General features: G+C 46.3%; 1 protein-coding gene and 1 pseudogene across 2 annotated transcripts; both read right to left on the reverse strand.

Annotated features, from left to right (window-relative positions):
- Positions 1-12,954, reverse strand: PLAC9 (placenta associated 9). Of its 2 annotated transcripts, XM_007962798.3 has the most exons (4): positions 12,724-12,894; positions 3,856-3,953; positions 1,721-1,844; positions 1,038-1,171 (listed from the first exon to the last, which is right to left on the reverse strand). In XM_007962798.3, the coding sequence occupies exons 1-4, from the start codon at positions 12,785-12,787 to the stop codon at positions 1,161-1,163; spliced, it is 297 nt and encodes a 98-aa protein (XP_007960989.3). In that variant the 5' UTR covers positions 12,788-12,894; the 3' UTR covers positions 1,038-1,160. The 2 variants fall into 2 exon arrangements, with proteins under 2 accessions (XP_037864919.2, XP_007960989.3); XM_038008991.2 differs by lacking the exon at positions 1,721-1,844 and having other exon boundaries at positions 1-1,171; positions 12,724-12,954.
- Positions 12,955-18,946: 5,992 nt separating this feature from the next.
- LOC140712502 (large ribosomal subunit protein eL22-like) lies at positions 18,947-19,375 on the reverse strand (annotated as a pseudogene).
- Positions 19,376-25,804: the final 6,429 nt, after the last annotated feature.

Here is a 25,804-nt window from a genome sequence, read left to right on the forward strand (position 1 = left end):
TGCAATTGAAAACTCATATATTGTTTATTTCTGGAGTTTAATATTTTAGGACCATGGTTGACTGCAGGTAACTGAAACCACGGAAGGTGAAACCACAGATAAAGGGGGACTACTGTATTTAAAATGTCCAGAATAGGCAAGTTCATGAAGGCAGAGACCAGTGGTTTCCAGGGGAGTCGGGAGAGCAGGAATGGGATGTGACTGCTTAAGAGATACAGAGTTTCTTTCTAGAGGGAGAACAACATTCTGGAACTGGTGGTGATGACTGCACAACTTCTGAATGTACTGGAAACCACTGCATTTGTACAATTTATTTATTTATTTTTAATTAATTAATTTTTTTTTTTTGAGACAAGGTCTCTGTCACCCAGGCTGGAGTGCAGTGGCATGATCATGACTCACTGCAACCTTGACCTACAGGGCTCAGGTGATCCTCCCACCTCAGCCTCCTAAGTAGCTAGGACTACAGGCACGCGCCACCATGCCCGGCTAATTTTTGCAATTTTTGTAGGGATGGGGTTTCACCATGTTGCCCAGGCTGGTCTCAAACTTCTGGGCTCAAGTGATCCTCCTACCTTGGCCTCCTAAAGTGCTAGGATTATAGGCGTAAGCCACCACCTCCAGCCTTGTACAATTTAAAATAGTTAAAATGATGAATTTTACATTGAATTTCACTTCTTAGGAAATTTTTTAAAAAACAATAACAAAACAAACCACTTTAACGGACACATAAATTCCCTGGGGGTCTCATTGTAATGCAGATTTGGGAGTCTGGGTGGGTCCTGAGATCCTGATCCCCTTGCTTCTCACCTATGGCCACATTTTGAGAAGCAAGGCCACTCGAAGGGCCCCCACCTGTGTGAGTCAACCCCTGCTCCATCTGCCTCTGTAAATAAGGAGGGCTAAAGCAAAGATGGCGGGTGTGGGCGTGTCCCCAGGTCTGAGCCTGAAGGGGGTTGCAGGCCTCCTCCAGGCATGAAAGTGGAGGGAGAGGGGGCTATAGTTAAACGGGTTACTCTGTCAGCAGACACAGAGGAGACCAAAAGAATAGTTTTAATTTCACATGAAGCTGAGGAAGGACGGCGATAGGACAGGGCTGCCTCTGTGGGTGCTGCCTGGCAGGTGCACCACCTCCAGCTGCTGGGCTCCAGCTCCGGGGCTCAGAAGCCATCTGAAAGAAAGCAGAGGCCTCCAGTGAGCAAGCTGGGGCGCTGCAGGGTACCCGCCCCCGGGGTGTCCAGCAGTTCTTTCCCTTCCCTCCCTAGCCCCCGGGAACTCCTGTGCGCGGGACACAGGGATCAAGGAGACCGCAGAGTGCAACCCCATCCCTGCCTGATCAGTCGGGGTTACCCGTCTTCCCGAGAGGGTTTTGGGGTGGAACAGGAGTGGCTCCTCAGGGGGAAATGGAAGGAGCCAAGGAGCTCCAGTGGTGAGAAGGCCAATGAAGGAGGCAGTTTCTCCGCGCCGGGGTTGTGCTGAGATGGCATCTAGGGCTGGCTCTTCCAGAACCTCATTTGACACTGGGCGGCAGCGACCGGGTGGCGGGGGCCGGGGTCGGGGAGCAGGGATGATGTCGTCCCTCTTCCGACCCCAGGGAGCGCTGGGGCCCTCCCTGCCTGCCAGGCTACACCTGTGCGGTGGAGCAGCCGTCCCCGTCTCGCCTGCCCAGCCCCAGAGGACAGCAGCCCAGAGGCGGTCCTCTGCCACCTGCACTGCTCACCTTCTCCGAGGAGGTCGGGAGCGGGGCTGAAGGGTCCCGGGGGCAGGTTCCAGGCCAGCTCCTCCAGCAGGCCCAGCAGGCCTTTCACCTCTGTCCCCAGGTGATCCACGGTCTTCTCTACCATCTAGAGTGGGAAAGGGGGTAAAGTCGAGGACAGGAGTGGTTCCACGTTCTGCTTCATCAGCCAGGTCCTAAGAGCAGCTGGCGATCCAGTGCAGTGCAGTGAGAAAGGACTAGGCTCTGCGGGACCTGGGTTTCCTTCACTCAGGCTCCACCCCTACCTGCCTCAGTTTCCCCAGATGACAATATCCTAGGGGTCTCGCTCTCTAAGGTTCCTTCCTTTTTGGCACTCAGTCACAGGTTTGGATGAAGCGCCTGTGGAATACTCTCCCTTTTGGCCTTTGCAGGCTGGAGCTCACATTTCTTTTGTTGTTCTGCCCCCTGGTGGTGTCTCTGCCAAATGACAAGTTTAGGATTCTTACTCAGGGTTCTTAATGATTTTTCCCTGTGTGTGCCATGGATACCACTGGCAGTGTGGTGAAGCCTACAGACCTCTTCTCAGAATAATGCCTTAAATGCGAAAAATAAAACATATAGAATTACCAAGGGCACCAATTGCATTAAAATATTCAAGTATTAGGCCGGGCGTGGTGGCTCATGCCTGTAATCCCAGCACTTTCGGAGGCCGAGGCAGGCAGATCACCAGAGGTCAGGAGTTTGAGACTAGCCTAGTCAACATGGTGAAACCCTGCCTCTACTAAAAATACAAAAAGAAGCCAGGTGTGGTAGTGCCCGTCTGTAGTCCCAGCTACTCGGGAGGCTGAGGCAAGAGAATCACTTGAACCGGGAGGTGGAGGTTGCAGTGAGCTGAGACCACACCATTGCACTCCAGCCTGGGAGGAGTGAGACTCTACCTCAAAAAAAAAAAAAAAAAAAAAAAAAAAATTAAACTTTTTGGCCCAGCATGGTGGCTCACACCTGTAATCCCAGCACTTTGGGAGGCTGAGGTGAGATCACTTGAGGTCAGGAGTTTGAGACCAGCCTGGTCAACATGGTGAAACCCCATCTCTACCAAAAGTACAAAAAATTAGCTGGGCATGGTAAGTACAAAAAATTAGCTGGGCATGGTGGTGCATGCCTGTAGTCCCAGCTACTCGGGAGGTTGAGGCACAAGAATCACTGGAACCTGGGAGGCAGGGGATGCAGTGAGCCAAGACTGTACCATGCGCTCCAGGCTGGGTGACAGAGACTCTGTCAAAAAAAAAAATTAATTTTTTGAGTAATATATGTATTGGCCGGGCAAAGTGACTCATGCCTGTAATCCCAGCACCTTGGGAGGCCAAGGTGGGTGAATGGCTTGAGCTCAGGAGTTCAAGACCAGCCTGGGCAGCACAGCAAAACCTTGCCTCTACAAAAAAATACAAAAATTAGTCAGGCATGGTGGCACATGTGCCTGTAGTCCCAGCTACTTGGAAGACTGAGGTGGGAGGATCGCTTGAGCCTGGGAAATGGAAGTTGCAGAGAACCGAGACTGCACCACGGCACTCCAGCCTGCTAGACAGAGAGAGACCCTGCCTCAAAAAAAAAGAAAAATGTATTTATTAACTCACTAAATCACATGATTTAACATCAGGCCTAACCACAACTGAAATTTTGACACAAGGGTAAAAATTATATGTTGAGATATTCATAGCTAGAGGCAGATGAAATTATCTGGATTTCTATTGATGACAAAGTTATAGTACTGTTAATACCACAGCTTGCTGTCTGTATTTATGATTAATGGGACACTCAATTTCAGTTAAAGGCTTGTGACAATAAAGATGTAAACGTTTCCCCACACAAGTTAGGAATCGTGGCTATATAACAAAACAGTGACTGAATTTCCACCTTCCCATCCAGTAACGATGTTGAAATATCCGGGTGGGGATAAGCAAGGTCTTAGGAGAGGCAGACTCCATTGGGGGCTGGGCAGCCTAGCAACCCAGATGGGAGGGTGATGTTGGACAAGGTGGTCACAGGGCAGGATTGGCCTGGATGTCCTCACATTCCAAAGCAAGCCTGCATCTGCCCATAAAAACACCATTCTAGAAGGTGGTCCTGAGCCCGCATGCCCTTCCAAATCACCCTGTTACCTCCTCCATGACATCTAGACGGCGTTGCACAGCCATATGTCTGTCACACACTGTGCTGTGAGCTGAATCTCCTCGTGGAGGGCTGAAGGGTTCTGCAGCTGTGGGAAAATGAGTCTTTTCACTGTGGGACCCTTAGTTTTCCATAATGCCAGAGACTCCTGTAAACACTGGGCTCGAGTGGGGTGAGTCCTCAAGGCAAACGCAAGAGCAAGCAAAGGAAGGCCCAGGTGGGGGTCAGTGTGCGAGTGTCAGCCATCTCAATCCCACCAGTCTCTACAGTCACAGCCACCCACAGATCCAGATGAACTTCCTCAAGGAGGTGAAGACCAGGGAGGAAGGCAGGACGGGCTTCAGCCAGGGAGCTGCAATGATGGAGGGGTCTGAAAGAGCATGGCTCACTGTGTAAGCCCTGCAGGCAGCCTGCAGTGGCTGGAGATACAGGGTGGGCGGGAGACAGACTGGAGAGGGAAGTCCTGGAAATGAAGCCAAGGGGGTAGAGTTTTAACCCAGGGGCTTTAATAAACCAGTTCTGATGCTTGTTTTGTTTGTTTGCTTGTTTGTTTGTTCTGAGACAGAGTCTTGCTCTGTCGCCCAGGCTGAAGTGCAATGGTGCGATCTCGGCTCACTCCAACCTCCGCCTCCTGGGTTCAAGCGATTCTCCTGCCTCAGCCTCCCAAGTAGCTGGGATTACAAGTCCTGCCACCACGCCCTGCTAATTTTTGTATTTTTAGTAGAGACAGAGTTTCACCATGTAGGTCAGGCTGATCTCAAACTCCTGACCTCAGGTGATCCGCCCGCCTCGGCCTTCCAAAGTGCTGGGGTTACAGGTGTGAGCCACCATGCCAGGCCAAGAGGGTTTATTTTAACAGAAAAGTCACAGGGTCAAACATGAATTTTTAAAATAGAGGGAATAGATTGCAGGGAGATGCCTTTGAAGGCAGGAGGTTACTGCAGCAATCAGGATAAGAGGGGTGAAGGAGAAGTGATAAGCAGAAGCAGGAGCTGTAGGAATAGTGGGGAAGGAAATGAGAGGAGATATTTTAGTACCAGCATTGACGCTGGAAACCCATTAGTAACAGCTGGCACGTGATGAGCGCGTACCATGCACCGTGTAGGGTGCTAACTTAACCTCTCCAACAACCTGTTGTTATGCCCAATCTACACATAGGAAAACTGATGCACAGAAGGGTGAAAGGATGTGTCCAAAGTCACTACTCATAAGCAGAGGATCTGCCATTCAACCTGCTCAACTCCTGATTCACTATTGTTCTTCTTGAGTTAGCTCTTCCAGGCACCATCAACCCTCACAGCAGAAGTCTGAGAGCCCTGATTCCAAGTTCGGGTTTCAGAGTTGGTAACCCTGAGATGCCTGTGGGGCATCAGGGTTGGCTGGAACCTTGGAGAACGCTGACACTCAGGAAGGAGGGTGCTGCCCCAGAAGTCAAGAGAAGCCAGGAGCTTTATAGATTCTACAGAGGATGAAAAGGGTCAGCATGACCAAAAGCAGCGGGGAGGTGTAGCAAGTTAAGGACTGGAAAGAGAGCACAGAAAGGCCCTGCTAAATTTTACCCCAGCACTTTTAGGAGTGGTGGAAAAGCAGAGTTTGGATTACTGGGAGATGAGAAGGGAAGGTGAGGTTGGGGGTAGAAACTTGGAATCTGGAAAATTCCATGAAGCTTGGCTGTGAAGGAAGGGAGATTGGATCGCAAGGTCTAGAGAAGTATTTATGGTTGTCATTTTTGTTTGTTTGTTTGTTTTTAAAGTATTGGAAAACACACCATGCTTACAGCCTGAGGGACAGGAGGAAGACAGGAGAACCCAAGGAATGCACTTCCTGAACTGATGGGAGGCCCTGGATCCAGAGCAGGGGGGACCACATCTGGAAGGAAGACAGAGGAAATGCAGCAAAAACAGGCAAAGGCAAACCATCTAACTAGGGGCCAAAAAGTGGAGTGAGCTCCCACCTGATGGCCTCTGTTTACTCTGTGCAATAAGATGGAGATCACGTAGGGAGGAGAGCTAGATGTTACAATGACAAGAATTCTTTGAGTAGGTTGCTAAACACAGACATTAAAATAGTGACTATGGTGTCTGGAAATGGCAGCTCGTGCCTGTAATCCTAGCACTTTGGGAGGCCGAGTGGGAGGATCGCTTGAGGCCAGGAGTTCGAGACCAGCCTGGTCAACATCGTGAGACCCCATCTCTAAAAAGAAAAAAAATTTTAAGTTAAAAAAAAAATGGTGGCCATGATGGGAACATTTACACCACTGAAATCAATGACCCACCCCCCTTTATTCTGAGAGCCAGTCTATCAGTGCACCACTAGGTAAGGGACTTGAATAAAGAGAGGGCTTTGAAAGAGGATGTGCAGAATGAGGGATGCAGTGTGGGAGGACCATGCAGAATGAGTTGGCATCAACAAGGAATCCTGGAAGCACGAGTCCTCCCCCAGCAACGCTCCGTAGTCTGGGCGTAGAGCAGCAAAGACAGATGGCTGGATGGAGCTGAAACCTAGGAGTCTGCAGGATGGATGTGGTGGAGGCAAGGGGCCAAGGAACTGAGATTTGGCCAGTCAGGGGTTTAGGACAGGAGCCCTGGAATCCAGCTGGAATAAGGAAGGAAATGAGGCCAAGAAGGGGGCCAATAAATTGGGAGAAACGGGAGCTGAAGAGACGGAGGTCTTAGGAATCACACGAGGAACAAGAGGTAAAGAATATTGCAATTTTAGCTTTTAGAGGTAGAGCAGCTTCAGATAGTGACAATATTAAGGCTGTGGCCATGGATGTGAGCATTCAAAGCTCAATGGGGGGAGACAGTTATGGAACTTGATCTCTCTACGTGCAATGCTTGTAGCTGTAAGGCCTTGGTGTTGGAAGGGTTGGCCAAGGGGCCACCTGCAGTTGTCTAGAAGTGGGGCAGGTCTTGAGGTAAGACAGAGCTGGTGATGGATGTGTAACTCTGAGAGGCCGAGTGATTTGCCCAAGATCACACCATCTGCAAATGCCTGGACCTCAGGCACCCTGACCTCCCAGCCTCATCTCAGCAAGGTGGAGCCCCCTACCCTGTGAGTTTCTGATTCCAACTCTATCTAGCTCTCAGCTCTTCCACTCAGGGATAAGAACAACACCAGGGACAAAATGTCCTTCCACTCTGAGCATCTTTTGTGGAGAACAATCTGTTTTTCAAATTATCCTTTCCATTATTTCCCTCCACTGAACTTAGAAAAGACTTTTCAAAAGATAATGGTGTTATTGTTGAATCTGGGGAGGGAGGAGGACATCATAATGGTGCTTTGGTTATTTTTTTAAGGAGAGTCCTTTAAAGACGTATACTGAAATATTTACAGATGAAAGGCTGTGCTGTGTTGGATTTACTTCCAAAGTAAATAATTCAGGCCTCGGTGGGGATGGGGGAGAGGCATGCGTGGATGTTTAGAGCCAACAGGATGGACTGAGAGTTGCTAATTGTTGATGAGCACATGGGGTCGCATTCAGCGATTCTGTCTACTGTTGTGTGCACGGTTTGAAATGTTCCATAACACAAGTCTGATGGGGTTGTCAGCAGAAAGCAGCAGCCATCGTGGGCTGCAGGCATCCATGTAAAATATTCAGAGACAGAGAGGCCCCTAGAGGCTATGCTCTATCCTGGCCCCACATCCTGAGAAGGCCCTTGAGAGGCAGGAGCAAGTCTAGAGGAGGCTATGGGAAGGGACTCCATTTTTTTTTTTTTTTAGACAGGGTCTCACTCTGTCACCCAGGCTGAAGTGCAGCGGCACAGTCATGGCTCACTGTAACCTCTTCTTCCCGGGTTCAAGCAATTCTCCCACCTCAGCCTCCAGAGTGGCTGGGACTACAGGCGCACACTACCATGCCTGGCTACGTTTTGCAATTTTTGTAGGGATGGGGTTTCACTGTGTTGCCCAGGCTAAGCTCAAACCCCTGGGCTTAAGTGATCCGCCTGCCTCGGCCTCCCAAAGTGCTGGGATTATAGGTGTGAACCACCACACCCAGTCTGGGACTCCAAATTTTAACTCAATTGTCTCAGCTAAAACTGGGCTGCTCAGCTTGGAGAGGAAAAGCTCTGAGGGGGCCGGAAGAGCTGTTCCCCACAGATAGAGTGGCTGTCCTGGGGGAGGGCCTGTCGTCATAAGTCTGTGGATACCCATCCCTCCTGCTGGCTCTGTCCAGAGGCCTTTGGCCAAGCCTTTCCCCGAGGCTCATCTGCCCTCTCCCAGACCCTAGCCACTCTCCCCTCACACACTTCCCTCAGGCTTAGGCCAGAGGAATGCAGTGTGACCCTGCCAGCCAAGTGGGAGTCTGGCTGCTTTAGAAGTCAGGAACAACCAGAGCCTGCTTCTCTCCACTGGCCTAAAACGCCCTGTTCTCTACGTGTCTGTGATGAGGTCTAACTTGGCTCCGAAACCCCTCCAGGGAAAAGGCTGGGCTGAGGTCACTCCCAACATGGCTCAGCACTAATCCTTCACATCTGGACAAAACTGTGCTCTGTGCACCCCGGAGCAACTGTCCATGAGCTCATCGGGGCCTCCACGGAGTGCATCTGAGAGAGCAAGCTTGGAGCAGGGCCTGTCATTGTACTGCCTGCTCCCTCCGCACCAGCGTCCTCACCACAGCGCTGACTTGAACGCATCATGGTAGAAAACATGCTGGAGACCCCTGTTCTCAGCCTGGTTCAGCCACTAATGATTGTGAGATTGTGAGAAAGTTTCTTCTCCTCCCTGAGCCTCTGCTGCCTCCTCCATAAAATGGGGTAGGGTAGGCCCGAGGCCCTGACTCCCCCGTGTAGTGCATCCTTAATTCTTCTCTGTCTTTTGGAGGCTGCAGAGAGGCCTCAAGAGGCCTACAAGAGCTGGGCTCAGTGGTTCACACCTGTAATCCCAGAGCTTTAGGAGGCTGAGGCAGGAGGATCGCTTGAAGCCAGAAGTTTGAGGCCACCCTGGGCAACACAGTGAGATTCTGTTTCTACAAAATAAATAAATAAATAAATAAATAAATAAATAAATAAATAAATAAAAGTAAAAAAATTAGCCTAGATTGGTGGCATATACTTGTAGTCTCAGTTATTTGGAAAACTGAGGCGGGAGAATTGCTTGAGCCCAGGAGTTTGAGACTACAGTCAGCTACGATTGCACCACTGCACTGCAGCCTGGGTGACAGTGAAAGACCCTGTCTTGTAAAAAAAAATAAAAATAAAAATAAAATAGTAGACATGCATATGCATCCACAGGGCTGTCAGTGGCTCAGACAAGGGGAGTGGAAAAGGCTGAAGGATTATAATGACTAACCCTGAGCAGCCAAGGCTGTGGCTCCGCAGGGCTCCCTTCCTTCCTTTCCTCCTGCTCTCCCAGGCCCTGCCAGTTGGGAAATGGACCTCCTTGGATGCTGCGTTGTTTTCTCTGGCCTGGCTCCTGCTTGGGGCCTGATGTGCACCCTGGATGGTGGCCACGGGCGGGGCATCCTGTGCTGGTGAGAACAGGCTGCTGTGGGGCCTGGAGGCCCCAGGGGAGGGCTGGGCTGGGCTGGCTGCCCCAGTTAAAGAGACGTGGCCGCTGGGTCCCATCCTCTGAGGCGGAAGTACCGCTCCTTCTACTTACAGGCCTTACAGGGAGACCTTTTTTATCTGGACCCAAACAGTAAGAAAGTGCCACAGCGCAGATGATTTCTGCATGTTGGGTGATGAGAAATGTTTTCTCAGTGTCTCTGAAAGGTGCTGCTGTATCTTCTGAATTGTCAAAGTCACACTCTGCTTTGAAAAGCAACCCTGGCCATTTGGTGGTTAATTATATTTGACCACATTCAATATAATAGAATAATAAATTTACCACATCCAATATTTGTATTAAAATGTATCATTCATTCAAAATCATCCATGGGTTTTGATTATTTTTGAAAGCTGCAGAACACTATTCTTCAAGTGATTCTATAAAAAACTCCAAAATATTCTTCAAGCGATTCTATAAAAAACTCCAAAATACGGGCCGGGCGTGGTGGCTCATGGTCTAAAAAGCTATCAGGGATAAAGGTTTCTCTGAGTGCTGCTAAAAGAAACCAAGACTGTGGCCCAGCGCGGTGGCTCATGCCTATAATCCCAGCACTTTGGGAGGCCGAGGCAGGCTGATCACTTGATGTCAGGAGTTCGAGACCAGCCTGGCCAACATGGTGAAACCCACCCCCGCCGTCCCCATCTCTACTAAAAAATGCAAAAATTAGCCTGGCGTGGTGGTGCGCATCTGTAATCCCAGCTACTCAGGAGGCTGAGGCACAGGAATTGCTTGAACCTGGGAGGCAGAGGTTGTGATAAGCCAAGATCACACCACTGCACTCCACCCGGGATGACAAAACAAGACTCTGTCTCAGAAAAAAAAAAAAAAAAAAGGAAAAGAAAAGAAAAGAAAGAAAGAAACCAAGGTTGGAAGTCGGACATGCTAGAGATAGCTCTCCATTTATAGAAAATATAAGGGGTGGAGGTATTTAAATGACATCAAAGGGATGCAATTAGCAAAATCTAAAAGTGGGAAACTTTACAGGACAAACTTAGTTTCTTCAACAACAACAAAAATTTAAGTAGGCCGGGCGCGGTGGCTCAAGCCTATAATCCCAGCACTTTGGGAGGCCGAGATGGGTGGATCACGAGGTCAGGAGATCGAGACCATCCTGGCTAACACGGTGAAACCCCATCTCTACTAAAAAAATACAAAAAACTAGCCAGGCGAGGTGGCGGGCACCTGTAGTCCCAGCTACTCGGGAGGCTGAGGCAGGAGAATGGCGTAAACCCAGGAGGCGGAGCTTGCAGTGAGCTGAGATCTGGCCACTGCACCCCAGTCTGGGCACAGAGCAAGACTCCGTCTCAAAAAAAAAAAAAAAAAAAAAAAAATTTAAGTAAAAAAAAGGGGAGAGAAAACTTACATATTTAAAGAGATCTAACAGACATATTGACCAAATGCAGTGTATGTAAACTTATTTGGATTAAACAAATGAATTGCAAAAAGATTTGACACAATCAATCAAGGACATTTGAACAGTGATTGAATATTTAATGATATTCAGTCACATATGGCTTTTGGAGTGTGATCATGGCATTGCAGTTGTGTTTATTAAAAGAGTGTTTATAGATGAAAATACATGATGCCAGGCCAGGCGCTGTGGCTCACATCTGTAATCCCAACACTTTGGGAGGCTGAGGCGGGGGATCATCTGAGTTTGGGAGTTAGAGACCAGTCTGGCCAACATGGTGAAATCCTGTGTGTACTAAAAATACCAAAAGTAGTCAGGTATGATGGTGCTTGCCTGTAGTCCCAGCTACTTGGGAGGCTGAGGCAGGATAATCAGTTGAACCCAGGAGGCGGAGGTTGCAGTGAGCTGAGATTGCGCCACTGCATTCTAGCATGGGTGACAGAATGAGACACTGTCTCAAAAAAAAAAAAAAAAAAAAGAAGAAAGAAAGGAAAATACACAATGTCTGGATTTCCTTTAAAATAATCCAGGGAGGGGAGAGAGGGTGGAAACTATAAATGAGATAAAACTGCCCATGAACTGATACTTGTTGAAGTAAGGGTGATAAGTACATTATATGATTCTTTCATATACTATTATTTTGTGGTTTTTTGTATCCAAAAGTTTTCATAACCAAAAGTTAAGATATGTCATCTAAAATCTGAAAGATTATGCACACAAATGTATGAAATCAGTGTGAAATTACACTAATACATGAATACTTTCTTCCTTTTCTTCTTCTTCTTTTTCTTTTTTTTTTTGAGACAGAGTCTTGCTCTGTCACCCAAGCTGGATTGCCGTGGCTTCATCTCAGCTGACTGCAACCTCCACCTCCCAGGTTCAAGTGATTCTCCTGCCTCAGCCTCCTGAGTAGCTGGGACTACAGGTATGTGCCACCACGCCCGGCTAATTATTGTATTTTTAATAGAGACAGGGTTTCACCCTGTTAGCCAGGCTGGTCTCGATCTCCTGACCTCGTGATCCGCCCGCCTGAGAGGTAGGTGGGGGGAAGAAAGTGAACAGTGAAAGGCAAGAAACCCAGCTAATGAAGTACCCAGACAGCCTCTCCCTTCTGCACAGCTCTCTACCTCCACCCGGTCCCTGATCTCCACCCAAAACAGCTCCCTGGAAACTGGGAGGTGACTTCTTCATCGACTGCAGAACCACCTGAGGCCACCTGGCAGGTGAATAGGTGGCCTTTCTCCTGGGCCCCCCGCCTGGTTCTTTAAGGCTGTGCTGGGCTAGCCTCGGTCACTCACCCTTTGGAGTCTGGCTGGTTATGCAATGTCCTATAAAGCCAGGCCTGAGCCTCCACAGGCCCTCTGAGACGGAGCTGGCCTCCGGGGCGGCCCCACCCAGCAGCTGTGACCTCCCACTCCAGATCCTGGCTCCTTCTCTCTTGCCAGCTCTACTCCGGGCATCAAGCTTCTCTCTCTCTCCTTTTTGGTCTCTCTCCAATCTTTCTCTTTTCTTCAATATCCTCTCTCCCTCCACCCCTTGCCATTTCAATCACTCTTTCTCTTTCCTTCTTCTTCTGTCTCTCAAACTCCTTTTTCTTTCTATCCTAATTCATATTTGTTCAGGGAAAGCCTCTTTCTGTCTCGGCCTCTCCTTTTCCTTTTCACTGTTTATTCTTTCCTCTCTCCTTTATCCCTCTGTTGCTCTACTTCTCTGCCTTTTTCTGAGTCTGTTTCCTCTCAATCTTTCTCTCCATCCCTCCTTCCCTGCATCTGCCTCTCTCTCCATCTCGCTGCTGTGTCCAGCTCTCTCTCTGTGTCGCTCTCTTGCTCATTCCTTCCTCGCCATCTGCGGGTCTCCCCGGCTCCAGGTCCCCTGTCGCGCCCCGTGCCCCACTCACCGGCCAAAGAGCCCGCGGCGCGGAGCAGGGCCAGCCCGGTCAGCGCGCAGAGCAGGGGCCGCATGGTGCCGGCCCGGCCGAGCGCAGCGCCGCGTCTGCCCGCAGCCGCCCTTCCCGGATCGCGCCCGGCCGGCCCGGGAGGAAGTGCTCTCAGTTCGAGCCAAAATTCCTGGGCGGCTCCGGGCTTTCTGGCTCGAGAGAACCCGCCCCCTCCAGAGGCCCCTCTGCATCCCATGGGCAGCGTGGAGACCAGAGACCCCTGGAGCTGAGGCACCGACGTGCCACCTGGGCGCCTCCCGAGGAAGGGGCCGCCCCCTCCCCGAGTCCCCGCGCCTCCTGGGGGCCCGGGGGGTGAGGGGGATTGGGTGAGGTCTTGGACTCAAGGCGACCGAGCCTGGGGTCAGGGGTTTGTTATGAGCCCGTTTCACAGGCGGGCAGACTAAGACTCGGAGAGAAGTGTCTTCCTCGGCATGACTCTCAGCCATGACACAGGATCTGAACCCCTGTCTCCCGGGAGTGTGGAAGCTTTTCTCTGTCCACCTACGAGCAACAAATTAATTCTAATCACATGGAACAGTGTCTGCCCCTAAGAAGGAGACCCAGAAACTCACTGCTCTGGTAAGGGAGTGATAGCAATGTGGAAAGGTACTTTTCAAAAAAAAAAAAAAAAAAAAAAAAAAGGTAAAATCGTGACTCTCGTAAAGATATGAAATTAGCATATACTACAGATTTTATTTAATGCATTATTAATAAGGGGACAAGTAAGATGGTACAAGCAGCCCAAAGTTTAGAACACAGTAGTGGAAACTTCCCCTATGAGACATGACCATCCAACAAGTGCAACAACAAATTAAGTTTTAGTGAAAACACAAAAGCAAAAAAGCTGCAGCTCTAACTTCTCTGCTGCAGAGCCCTGAGCGCCTTGCCCGGCTGTCAGTGGAACGCTTTCATCACCAAGCCTGGGAGAATGCCTTTGTCCATCCAGGGTCCCCACTGGGGTTGCCTGGAGCCCTTGCAGATCAAGGCTGCCTCTCTGCCTTCTGTGTTCGTGACTGTGGCTATGCAATTGTCCAAAACAGTCACCACGCTAACCAGTGATCCAGTTCTCACTCCCTCCTCCAGAGCAAGATAATAGCCTCAGACAGAGAAATTTTGGTTCTGAACCCGAGAATGTGAGACAGACTCAGATCTAAATCTTTTAAAAGCCTTGGAGGAGATTATGATGCCCACATGAACTGGCTCAGAAGAAGAATTTATTTCAGGAACGCCAAGAATTTCTCACGCTTGGTGGTAGGACATTCCTTGATAGTTTAGTCAGCTGGGAAGTTGTCAAAGAACTGCCAAACCCATAAGGATTCTTGTAACTCAGAGCCAGTGGGCTACCTTATATTTTGAATTTAAGATTAAGAAAACACACACACACACACACACAAAACATATACAATACATTATTGTTGTGGTAGAGCATAAAGTAACTGAGTATACAGAGTAAAACATGAAAGTCTTTTCTTTTAAGAATTCCCTCTGTCCAACCATTCAGGTCCAGTTCCTTTCACTTGGTAGGCTCTGCGTGTTCCAAGTCTATGCATTCCCCATCTATCTAATGTATAGTCAGACACAAATGTATATACATGAGTTCAAGTCATAGATATTTTGAAGATTTGCTTTCATTCATGTTTATCTCAGTCATAACATTAAATCTTGGCTGGGTGCAGTGGCTCACGCCTGTAATCCCAGCACTTTGGTGGGCCGAGGTGGGTGGATCACCTGAGGTCAGGAATTTGAGATGAGCCTGGCCAACATGGTGAAACTCCGTCTCTGCTAAAAATACAAAAAATTAGCAGGGCGTGGTGTTGGGGGCCTGTAGTCCCAGCTACTCAGGAGGCTGAGACAGGAGAATCAGAATCCAGAAGGCAGAAGTGGCAGTGAGCCAAGATTGCACCAGTGCACTCCAGCCTGGGCAACAGAGCAAGACTCCGTCTTAAAAATAATAATAATAATAATAATAATAATAATAATAATATTGGAGATCAATCTATGTGAGTACAGATAAATCCACTTCATTCCTTTTAAGAGTTACAAAATAGCCGGGCGCGGTGGCTCAAGCCTGTAATCCCAGCACTTTGGGAGGCGGAGACGGGCGGATCACGAGGTCAGGAGATCGAGACCATTCTGGCTGACACGGTGAAACCCCGTCTCTACTAAAAAATACAAAAAACTAGCCGGGCGAGGTGGCGGGCGCCTGTAGTCCCAGCTACTCGGGAGGCTGAGGCAGGAGAATGGTGTGAACCCGGGAGGCGGAGCTTGCAGTGAGCTGAGATCTGGCCACTGCACTGCAGCCTGGGGGACAGAGCGAGACTCCGTCTCAAAAAAAAAAAAAAAAAAAAAAAAAGTTACAAAATATCCCATGAATGGATACAAGCAGCATTATTTATCAAAACAGTCCCCTATTGACGGACATGTAGGTTACTTCCTTTTTCTCTCCAATATAAAATAAGCTTTAATAAACACCCTTTTGCATATATCTTTATGTACAAAGTACATATTCATGTATTTCTGAAAGGCTGGAAGAGGAATCATTGCATCAAAGGACTTTTTACATTTTGCCAGGTAGGCCAAAAATTGTTCCCCAAATTGTCACAAAGCCCACAGGAGGGACAGGGGTCTTCCAGCGCTGTTCCAAGGTGCACCTGAGTATATGTTAGTCTAGGTAGGAATTGGGCTGCAGGGGGCGCCATTTACATAAAATACTTCTGGATTGGCGATACCTGAAGTGTAAACCTAGTGGTCACCTACATTCTCCAACACTGGATATTTATTATTTAAAATTTTGACAGCTTGATGACGGAAAATGTTACCTTGTTATTATTTTTATTTACATGCTATTTATTATGAGTGAGGTTAAGCTTTATTTGCCTCTTTGATCACTTTTTTCTATTTTCCTCCCTTTCCTTGATATGCTCTGATTATTAATGCAGTGCCTGTTACATATGTTGGCAATGTCTTCTTCCAGCCTTCCATTATCTTTAAGCGTCTTGGTGGTGTCTTTCAGCATTTAGAAGTTTTGAATATTAGATAGCCAAATCTCTCAATGTTTTCTTTTATGGCTTATAGAGTTTACAACTTACTTATGATTCCTCGAATCAAGGCTGTGAAGATATTTCTCTATGTTTCCTTCAAATCGTTTTAAGGTTTTCTCAAGGTCTAATGTCTAATCAATCTAGAATTTTTATGTGGTTGCAAGGAAGGAATCAAACTTAAATTTCTCCCTAAATGAGTATCCAAATATCCTAATGCTCTTTATCACCTAGTCCATCCTTTTACCACTACTTTGAACATAAAGTAGTTTGCTAGCTACTCACTTCCAAGGGGAGTTCTGGGAAAATCTCTCTGCATCATGTCTGTCACAAGGTCAAGGAAACAAAAATGCAAAATAGACATATAATTTCAATAAATCCTGAAACCATATTTGATTAAATTAAACAGGCCTCCCTAACTTAAAAACAGTAATAACAACAAACTCAGGATAAAAATAAAGGAAATAATGGGACATTTCCTTAACAAGATAACTCTTTTTAATTTTTATATTTATAGCTTTTCAAATTAAAAAAAATAAAAATAGAGATGAGGGGTCTTGCTGTGTTGCCCAGGCTGGTCTCAAACACCTGGGCTCAAGTGATCCTCGCCTCAGCTTCCCAAAGTGCTGGGATTACAAGAATGAGCCACCATGCCCGGCCAACGACTTTTATCTTAAATAGTTAATATGTACATACCAGAGAAAGGAGAAATGTATTCTTTATTAAATCAGGAATGAGGTAAAGATGCCATTATTGGCCAGCCATGGTGGCTCATGCCTATAATCCCAGCTTTGGGAGGCCAAGGTTGGAGGATCACTTGAGCCCACGAGTTCGAAACCAGCCTTGGCAACACAGCATGACTCCACCTCTACTAAAAATTAAAAAAAACACACACACACACATTAGCTGGGCGTTGTGGCACGTACCTATTACTGGGGAGGCTGAAGCAGGAAGATCGCTTAAGCCTAGTAGTTTAAGGCTGCAGTGAGCTATGATCACACTACTGCACCCCAGCCTGGGTGACAGAGTGAGACACTGTTCTAAAAAATAATAATAATTTAAAAATTTTAAATTAAATTTAAAAATTAAAAAAATAAAAAAAGATGCCATTATCAACAAGTGTTTGGCTGGGCATGGTGGCTCACGCCTGTAATCCCAGCACTTTGCGAGACAGAGGCAGGTGGATCACTTAAGGTCAGGAGTTCAAGACCAGCCTGGTCAACATGGAACCCTGTCTCCACTAAAAATGCAAAAATTAGCCCGGCGTGGTAGCACATGCCTATAATCCCAGCTACTAGGGAGGCTCAGGCAGAATTTCTTGAACCCAGGAGGCAGAGGTTTCAGTGAGCTGAGATCGTGCCATTGCACTCCAGCCTTGGCGACAGAGTGAGACTTTGTCTAAAAAAAAAAAAAAAAAAAAAATTTAAGATAAGTGTTGGAAATCAATTTATTTCCGTATACCAACAGAAACCAGCCCAAACATGTAAAAGAAAACTCCTGGGCAAAATGATACTATGGAGCCAGTGGACCCAGTTAACAAACCTCCTCCTTCTAATATTCTCGAAAGTGACCAGTGAAATTAAAGATAGGGGAGACTGGCATCAGTGGCAGGAACTAGAGAAATATGCCAACCATATGCCAGGCCTCAAAGCAAGGTGGTTAGCCAGTTGGATCTAATCATACCTCTTATTATTTATTATTATTCTATTATTTGCTAAACTTCTCTGAATCTGGTATTGTGCTAAGGCTATATATGCATTATCCTATTTAATCCTTGCATCAGTAAACCTATCAAGTAGAGATCCTTATCCCCATTAAAAAGAATAAGATCTATTAAATATATCTGATTCAAGGGTAGAGGGTGACTGATCCCAGTTTGAAAGCTAGGTAGATCTGATTCCAAAGTCCTCAGCCTGATCAGGCCTCTTGACTCTCAAGTCCCAGGAAAGGCACTAAATAGAGAATCTGAAGAAGAGTGGAGGTAAGAAAGGGACAAATGGGATATGGGGGGTGCAGAGTGGCAAGCCCCGTGCAGTTAGGGGAGAACGCTCATAACCACCTGCATGAATGAAGTGCCCTAATGTGCAGACATTTCTTTTTCACTTAATTCTTCCATGACTCTGGCAGGTAGCCTCACAATCCACGCAGATTGTGACGGTACCTGCCAGGGCCATGGAAGCATACAGAATGCGAGGCTTGGAGAAGTTAGGAGGTGGCCCAGGGCACACAGAGACTAGTTAGGGATTTGGGGATTTGCCTCCCAGGCGCCTGTGCTGCCTCCACAGGCAACACTACGGGATATGCTCAGGTCCTCCCAGCTTGACTGGGCCAGGGCGCAAGTGGTGGGAAATCTGGCAGGGGCTTTCTCTCCCAACCCATACCCAAAGGGAATGGGCCAAAGGAAACAGGAAATAGGGGTTGGTCATCTCTCTGGGGAGAAAGATGGGGTGAGAGCACAGCCCAATGAAAAGAGCCTCAGTGGCTGGGAGGGCCTGAGCTGCACAAAGCCTTCTTGTCTTCTCCCTTGGGCACAAGAGAGGATTTCCAGAGGTACCAGGAAGACCCATGCCAGGAGAGCTCTAGTGAGTGCAGGGCAAGGCTAGCCCACTCTCTGCACAGATGGAGAGGGGCTACTATACCAAGGCACAGAAGTTATAGCCAGAGAAAGTGAGCCAATGAAGTGTGGATGTCTCTCTTGGGGGAAGGAATAGGAGGGGGCGACTCGACGGGTTGAGATTTAAGTTTTTTGGGGGTTGGATGCAGTGGCTCACTCCTGTAATCCTAGCACTTTAGGAGGCTGAGGTGGGAGGATGGCTTGAGTTCAGGAGTTCAAGACCAGCCTGGACAACACAACCATACTCTGTCTCTACAAAAAAATTTAAAAATTAGCCGGGTGTGGTGGCACACACCTGTAGTCCCAGCTATTCTGGAGGCTGATATGGAAGGATGGCAGGAGCTTGGGAAGTCAAGGGTGTAGTAAACTATGATTACACTACTGCATGTCAGCCTGGGCGGCAGAGTGAGATCCATCTCAAAAAAAAGAAAAAAATAAGAAGATTTTTGTTTCTTTTTCTTTCTTTCTTTTTTTTTTTTGGTTCCCAAGTTTTATTCAAGAACTCATACAAAATATTCCAGATAAATGAAATTTAATCCTTGTCTTCCTCCTCTTTCTCGTCCTGGTTAATTTGGAAGTAACGTGATTCATAACTCTCTTTGCTGTTAGCAGCTATGCAAACCAATAATGTAGATTATTCTTCTTCAAATATTTTTATGCAAACCAATCACGTAGATTATTCTTCTTCAAATATTTTTTGGTGTGATATTTCAAATACCTTCTGGAAAAAGGCACCTCAGATGTCACAGTGATCTTTCTCTTGCTCCTTTTGATGGTCACCACCCCTCTGCCAAGTTTCCCAGCTTTTCAGTTCACTTTGATCCTCTCTTGCAGAAACTGCTCCAAATTGGCAGCGTCCATGATTCCATCTTCTATGGGGTGGGTGCAGTCAAGAATGAACTTCAGAACCTGCTTCTTTTTTTTTGCCCCCCTTTACTACAAGCTTTTTCACAGGTGCCATGGCAGCAGTGGAGGCAGAAAGAGACCTGTTTCTTTTTAAATTGTTATTAATTTTATAAAATTTCAGTAGCTTTGGGGGTACAAGTTATATTTGGTTACATGAATGAATTGTATAATGGTGAATTCTGAGATTTTAGTGCATGCACCACCCAAGTAGTGTTCATCATACCCAATATGTAGTATTTCATCCGACACTCCCCACCCCTCCTCCCCCTTCTGAGTTTCCAGAGTCTATTATATCCCTCTGTATGTCTCTGTGTCCTCATAGCTTAGCTCTCACTTATAAGTGAGAACATGTGGTATTTGGTTTTCCATTCCTGAGTTACTTCACTTAAAATAATGGTCTCCAACTCCATCCAAGTTGCTTCAAAAGACATTATTTCGTTCCTTTTTATGGCTGAGTAGTAGTCCATGGTGTATATATACCACATTTTCTTTAGCCACTCATTGGTCAGTGGGCACTTAAGGTGGTTCTGTACCTTGGGAATTATGAATTGTGCTGCAGTAAGCATACCCCCTTTAATCTGCCCCCTTTCTTACATGTGGCCCTGAATCCTCCCAGGTAGGAGATGTGGGAAGATGGGAAGATCTGCTTGGTACAGGGAGAAGCCAAGTGTAGAGTGAGGGTAGAGGTTTAATATTAACAGTTATGGCTGGGCGTGGTGGCTCATGCCTATAATCCCAGCACTTCCGGAGGCCAAGGTGGTCGGATCACCTGAAATCAGGAGTTTGAAACCAGCCTGGCCAACATGGCGAAACCCTGTCTGCACTGAAAAAAAAAGAAAGAAAGAAAAAAAAAAAAAATACAAAAGTTAGCCAGGTGTGGTGGCACATGCCTGTAATCCCAGCTACTCGGGAGGCTGAGGCATGAGAATTGCTTAAACCCGGGAAGCGGAGGTTGCAGTGAGCTGAGATTGCACCACGGCACTCCAGCCTGCGTGACAGAGCAAGACTGTCTCAAAAAAAAAAAAAAAAAATAATAATAATAATGATATTGGCCGGGCACGGTGGTTCATCTTGTAATCCCTGCACTTTAGGAGGCCAAGGAAGGGGGATCACTCCAGGTCAGGAGTTCAAGACCAGCCTGGTCAACATGGTGAAACCCCGTCTCTACCAAAAATAGTCTTAAAAAATTAGCTGGAGGTGGTGGTGCGCACCTGTAATTCCAGCTACAGGAAGACTAAGGCAGGAGAATCGCTTGAACATGGGAGCAGAGGTTGCAGTGAGCCGAGATCGTGCCACTGCACTCCAGTCTGGGTGCAGAGCCAGACTCTGTCTCAAAAATAATAAGAAGGATATTAACAGTTATAATATCAATAGTTATAATCCTGATAGCCAACATTCATGATTTTGACTTCATGTCCAACCTGGTGTGAAGTACTACATGGTCTGGTTTTTTTAATTTGTAAAAATTTTGTTATAGATTTATTTTCTTCTGATTGAAATATTTTTAATTTTTATGAGTACATAGTAGAGATATATTTATGGAGCACATGAGATGTTCTGATGCAGGCATACAATGTGTAATAATTACCTCAGGGTAAATGGGGTGTCTATCACCTCAACATTTATTATTTCTTTGTGTTACAAACATTTCCAATTGTACTCTTTTAGTTACTTTTAAATGTACACAGAAAAGGTACAGTAAAAATAAAAAGGAAAAACACGAAAATGTACAATAAATTATTGTTGACTATAATCACCCTGTTTTGCCATCAAATAGTAGATCTTATTCATTTTAACTGTATATATTTCAACGGTTTTTGGAACAGGTGGTTTTTGGTGACATTGATAAGTTGTTTTTTTTTTTTTTTTTTTGACACAGGTTCTCGCTCTGTCACCCAGACTGGAGTGCAGTGGCACCATCTTGGCTCACCGCAACCTCTGCCTCCCAGGCTCAAGTGATTCTCCTGCCTCAGCCTTCAGAGTAGGCGGGGTTACAGGCACGCACTACTACCACCCAGCTAATTTTTGTATTTTTAGTGGAGACAGAGTTTCACCATGTTGGCCAGGCTGGTCTTGAACTCCTGACCTCAAATGATCCACCCACCTTGGCCTCCCAAAGTGCTGGGATTACAGGCGTGAGCCACTGCGCCTGGCCAACATAGATAAGTTATTTAGTGGCAATTTCTGAGATTTTGGTGCACCCATCACCTGAGCAGTATACACTGTATTCAGTGTGTAGTCTTCCATCCCTCACACCCTCCTACACTCTCTTCCCCCAGTCCCCAAGTCTACTGTCTCATTCTTATGCATTGTGTCTTCATAGCTTAGCTCCCACTTACAAGGGAGAACATATGCTCTTTGATTTTTCATTCCTGGGTTACTTCACTTAGAATAATGGTCTCTACCTCCATCCAGGCTGCTGCAAATGCCATTATTTTATTCCTTTTTATGGCTGAGTAGTATTCCATGGCTACATAGTTTATTTTTCAGTTAATCTTGGCGGCTACCCTATGTGATGAGTTCTGTGATTATCCCTTAGCAATAACAGTTTTCCAACCAGGGTCTTTTGAAGTGATAAATCCACATTTAGAAGAGAAGAAAAGTGGCCTAAATCGAGGGTCCAGCAAAAGAACTCAGCCACCCATAGTGCCTGGTATCCACTTACTTGGTTTTGAGATGTTTTTGCAGTAGATTCACATTGCTAAGTGTCAATTCAGCTCATTGTGAAATCCATGACTATTTCCTGAGAATCCATCAAGCTATGATTCCTGAATTCCCTGCGGGCTTGGTGGGTAGGAGTGGTTTGGCATTTCCCTCAAGCTCTTTGAGAATTTTCTCTGCAATGCTCTCTAGGGAGATGATCTTATTTTGGCTCCTTGAGGTGAGAGTTGAAGTAAAATATAAACCGTCTGAAGACATTGCTTGGCTGACCGTTCAGAGCATTTCTGAATTAGTATCTCTTAGTAAGGGAGGCAGAGGAACTGAGTTCAAATCCTGACTTTGTCCTTATTGGTAGTGTAGCTTCAGGCAGTTCACCTCCTCGCCCTGAGCCTCACCAACAAAGAGGGAGTAATAATAACATCTATTGTCACAGCAGAATGTAAATTCTCTTGCTCACCTGCCTCTAACCTGCTTTCCTGGGCCTGTCCCTATGCTTTCTTTGCTGTATGTACTTGTAGGTTATAAGTCTCCTGAGGGCAGAAAGGGTTGTAAGTAATGCCAGCTAGGCCTGCAGTGGCCCTGGAGGAGGATCAAGTTTTCCAGGAAAGATGATTGGTGACCAAGGAGGAGCTGGCAGCTAACTGTACTTCCTGAAGGAGGTGTAAAGTAAAGGCCTCACAAAGGGGTCTTTGAACATGAGTAGGAGTTTTCTAAGCAGTGCATCCTGCCTGCCATGGAGATTAACAAAGGTGGGTGGGTGACAGGAGAGTGGGCAGTAAATCTGGGGGAAGTTTTGGTCAGATTATGGAGAGCCTCAAATGCCATCTCAGAAGAGTAACCCTTCGTGCTGTAGCCAGAGGTGCCAGCAGGGTTTTTGGCTGAAGAATGACACGATCCCATCCAATTCCCTCTTTCTTTTTCTTTTTAAGTCTTTTTCCTTGGAAATAATTTTGAGCTTACAAAAAGAGTACAGCAAATTCTTGTACAACCTCCACCAGCCTCCCCAAATATTAACATCTTACATAGCTACAGAATTATCAAAGTCAGGAAATGAACATTAATGCAATACTGTCTGTGAATCTACAAGCCTTATTCAGTGTTGCCAGTGGCCCCACTGACTTCATTTTTCTGGTCCAGAATGCAATCCAGGACTGCACGTGGCATTCTGCTGCCGTGTCTCAGTAGGATCCTTCCATGCAGAACAACTCCTCAGTCTTTCTCCTCCTCTCATAATTTTGACAGTTTTGAAGCGTCCAGGCTAGTTATTTTGTCTTTTGTAACCTTGACACTCTTGAAGAGTACTGGCCAATTATTTTGTAGAATGTCCTCCAACTTGAGTTTGGCTAATGCTTTCTCAAAATGAGAATGAGGTTATATGTTTTTGGTGAGAACACTACAGAAGTGAGGTTATACCCTTCCCCATGCATTATATCAGGAGGCACATGTAATATTGTGGCATCCCATTACTGGAAATGTTAACTTTGAGAGATGATGTGGCAAAGATTTCTCCATTGCAAAATCCTATTTTTCCTTTTTTTTTTTTTTTGAGACGGAGTCTCGCTCTGTCGTCCAGGCTGGAGTGCAGTGGCCGGATCTCGGCTCACTGCAAGCTCCACCTCCCGGGTTTACGCCATTCTCCTGCCTCAGCCTCCCGAGTAGCTGGGACTACAGGCGCCCGCCACCTTGCCTGGCTAGTTTTTTGTATTTTTTAGTAGAGACGGGGTTTCACCGGGTTAGCCAGGATGGTCTCGATCTCCTGACCTCGTGATCCGCCCGTCTCAGCCTCCCAAAGTGCTGGGATTGCCTACCCATTTGTAAGGGACAATACAACATTTAAAAATAGGCCCAGTGCAATGGTTCACTCCTGTAATCCCAGCACTTTGGGAAGCTGAGGCAGACAGATCACCTGAGGTCAGGAGTTTGAGACCACCTGGCCAACATGGTGAAACCCCGTCTCTACTAAAAATACAAAAAATCAGCTGGGCATGGTGGCAGGCACCTGTAATCCCAGCCATTCGGGAGGCTGAGGCAGGAGAATCACTTGAACCCGGGAGGCTAAGGTTGCAGTGAGCAGAGATCAAATTACTGCACTCCAGTCTGAGCAACAAGAGTGAAACTCTGTCTCCAAAAGAAAAAAACAAAACAAAACAATAAATTAAAATAAAGATAGAAAATAACATGATTGTAAAGAACTTTAGCTCTCTCCTAAATAACAAATCTTGTTTCTTTAAATAACCAAGGGCATAATAAAATCAACATGAAAATCAAAAAATTATTCTGTAAAACACCGAATCTTTGCTATCTAGGTAGATTTACATAGAAAAAAAGAATAACCCTTCATAGTATAGGTGAAGACAACAAACAGTAAACTAGGGAAACAAGGCCATGAATATTAAACAAAGTTTTCTAAGATTGTTAGTAAATTTCATAGTGTTAAAATGCATATGATGTGTTTTATGTGCATTATATGTTACAAAATATTATATATTATATATTTTATATGATAAACTGTATGGTGTTATAAAAGCAAACTTATGAAATCTTAATCACATTTCATGTGATTATATATACACACACACACCTATATATAAAAAATATATATACGTTTATATATAAAATATAAAAAATACAGGTATATATATAAAATGTGGTTCTATATATACGTGTGTGTGTATATATATACACACAGACACATATATATATTTAATTGAGATAGGATCTCACTCTGTTACCACAAGCTGGAGTGCAGTGGTGCGATCTCTGTTCACTGCAACCTCCGCCTCTTGGGCTCAGGTGGTCCTTCCACCTAAGCCTCCCGAATAGTTTGGCACTACAGACACTCACCACCATACCTGGCTACTTTCTGTATTTTTTAGTCGGTTTTCTCATGTTGGCCAGGCTGGACTTGGAACTCCTGGGCTCAAGTGATCCACCAGCCTTGGCCTCCCAAAATGCTGGGATTACAGGTGTAACCCAAACTCAGGTATTATAAATCAAAGCAAATAAAATTCACTTCAGGCCAGGCACAGTGGCTCATGCCTGTAATCCCAGCATTTTGGGAGGCCAAGGCGGGTGGATCATGTGAGATCAGGAGTTCAAGACCAGCCTGGCCAACATGACGAAACCCCTGTCTCTACTAAAAATACAAAAATTAGCTAGGCATGGTGGTGCATGCCTGTATTCCCAGCTACTCAGGGGGCTGGAGGAAGGAGAATTGTTTGAACACAGGAGGCAGAGGTTGCAGTGAGCTGAGATCGTGCCACTGTACTCCAGCCGGGGCAAGAGAGCTAGATACCATCTCAAAAAAAAAAAAAAAAAAATTCATGTCAGCATGCTCTTTTGCATTCTACAGTAAACTCACCCTTTACTTTAGGAACGACCTCAAGGGGCCCATGAGGTCAGAACAAATTTCATAATACTGCTGAGGTGTATTTATTGTTTCATTCATTGTTGCTATTTTTAAATTAATCATTAAATAAGCTTTCCTAAAAGTTATGTTTTATAGCAGCAGGGCATGATGGCTCAGGCCTGTAATCCCAGCACTTTGGGAGGCTGAAGTGAATGGATTACCTGAGGTCAGGAGTTCAAGATCAGTCTGGCCAACATGGTGAAACCCCGTCTCTACTAAAAATACAAAAATCAGGCGGGTGTGGCAGCAGGTACCTGTAGTTCCAGCTATTCAGGAGGCTGAGACACGAGAATCACTTGAACCTGGGAGATCTCGGGTTCAGTGAGCCAAGATCATGCCACTGCATTCCAGCCTGGGCGACAGAGCGAGATTCCATCTCAAAAAAAAAAAAAAAAAATATGTTTTATAGGTCTG

Source organism: Chlorocebus sabaeus, chromosome 9, assembly GCF_047675955.1.
Source record: "Chlorocebus sabaeus isolate Y175 chromosome 9, mChlSab1.0.hap1, whole genome shotgun sequence".
NCBI lineage: Eukaryota > Metazoa > Chordata > Mammalia > Primates > Cercopithecidae > Chlorocebus > Chlorocebus sabaeus.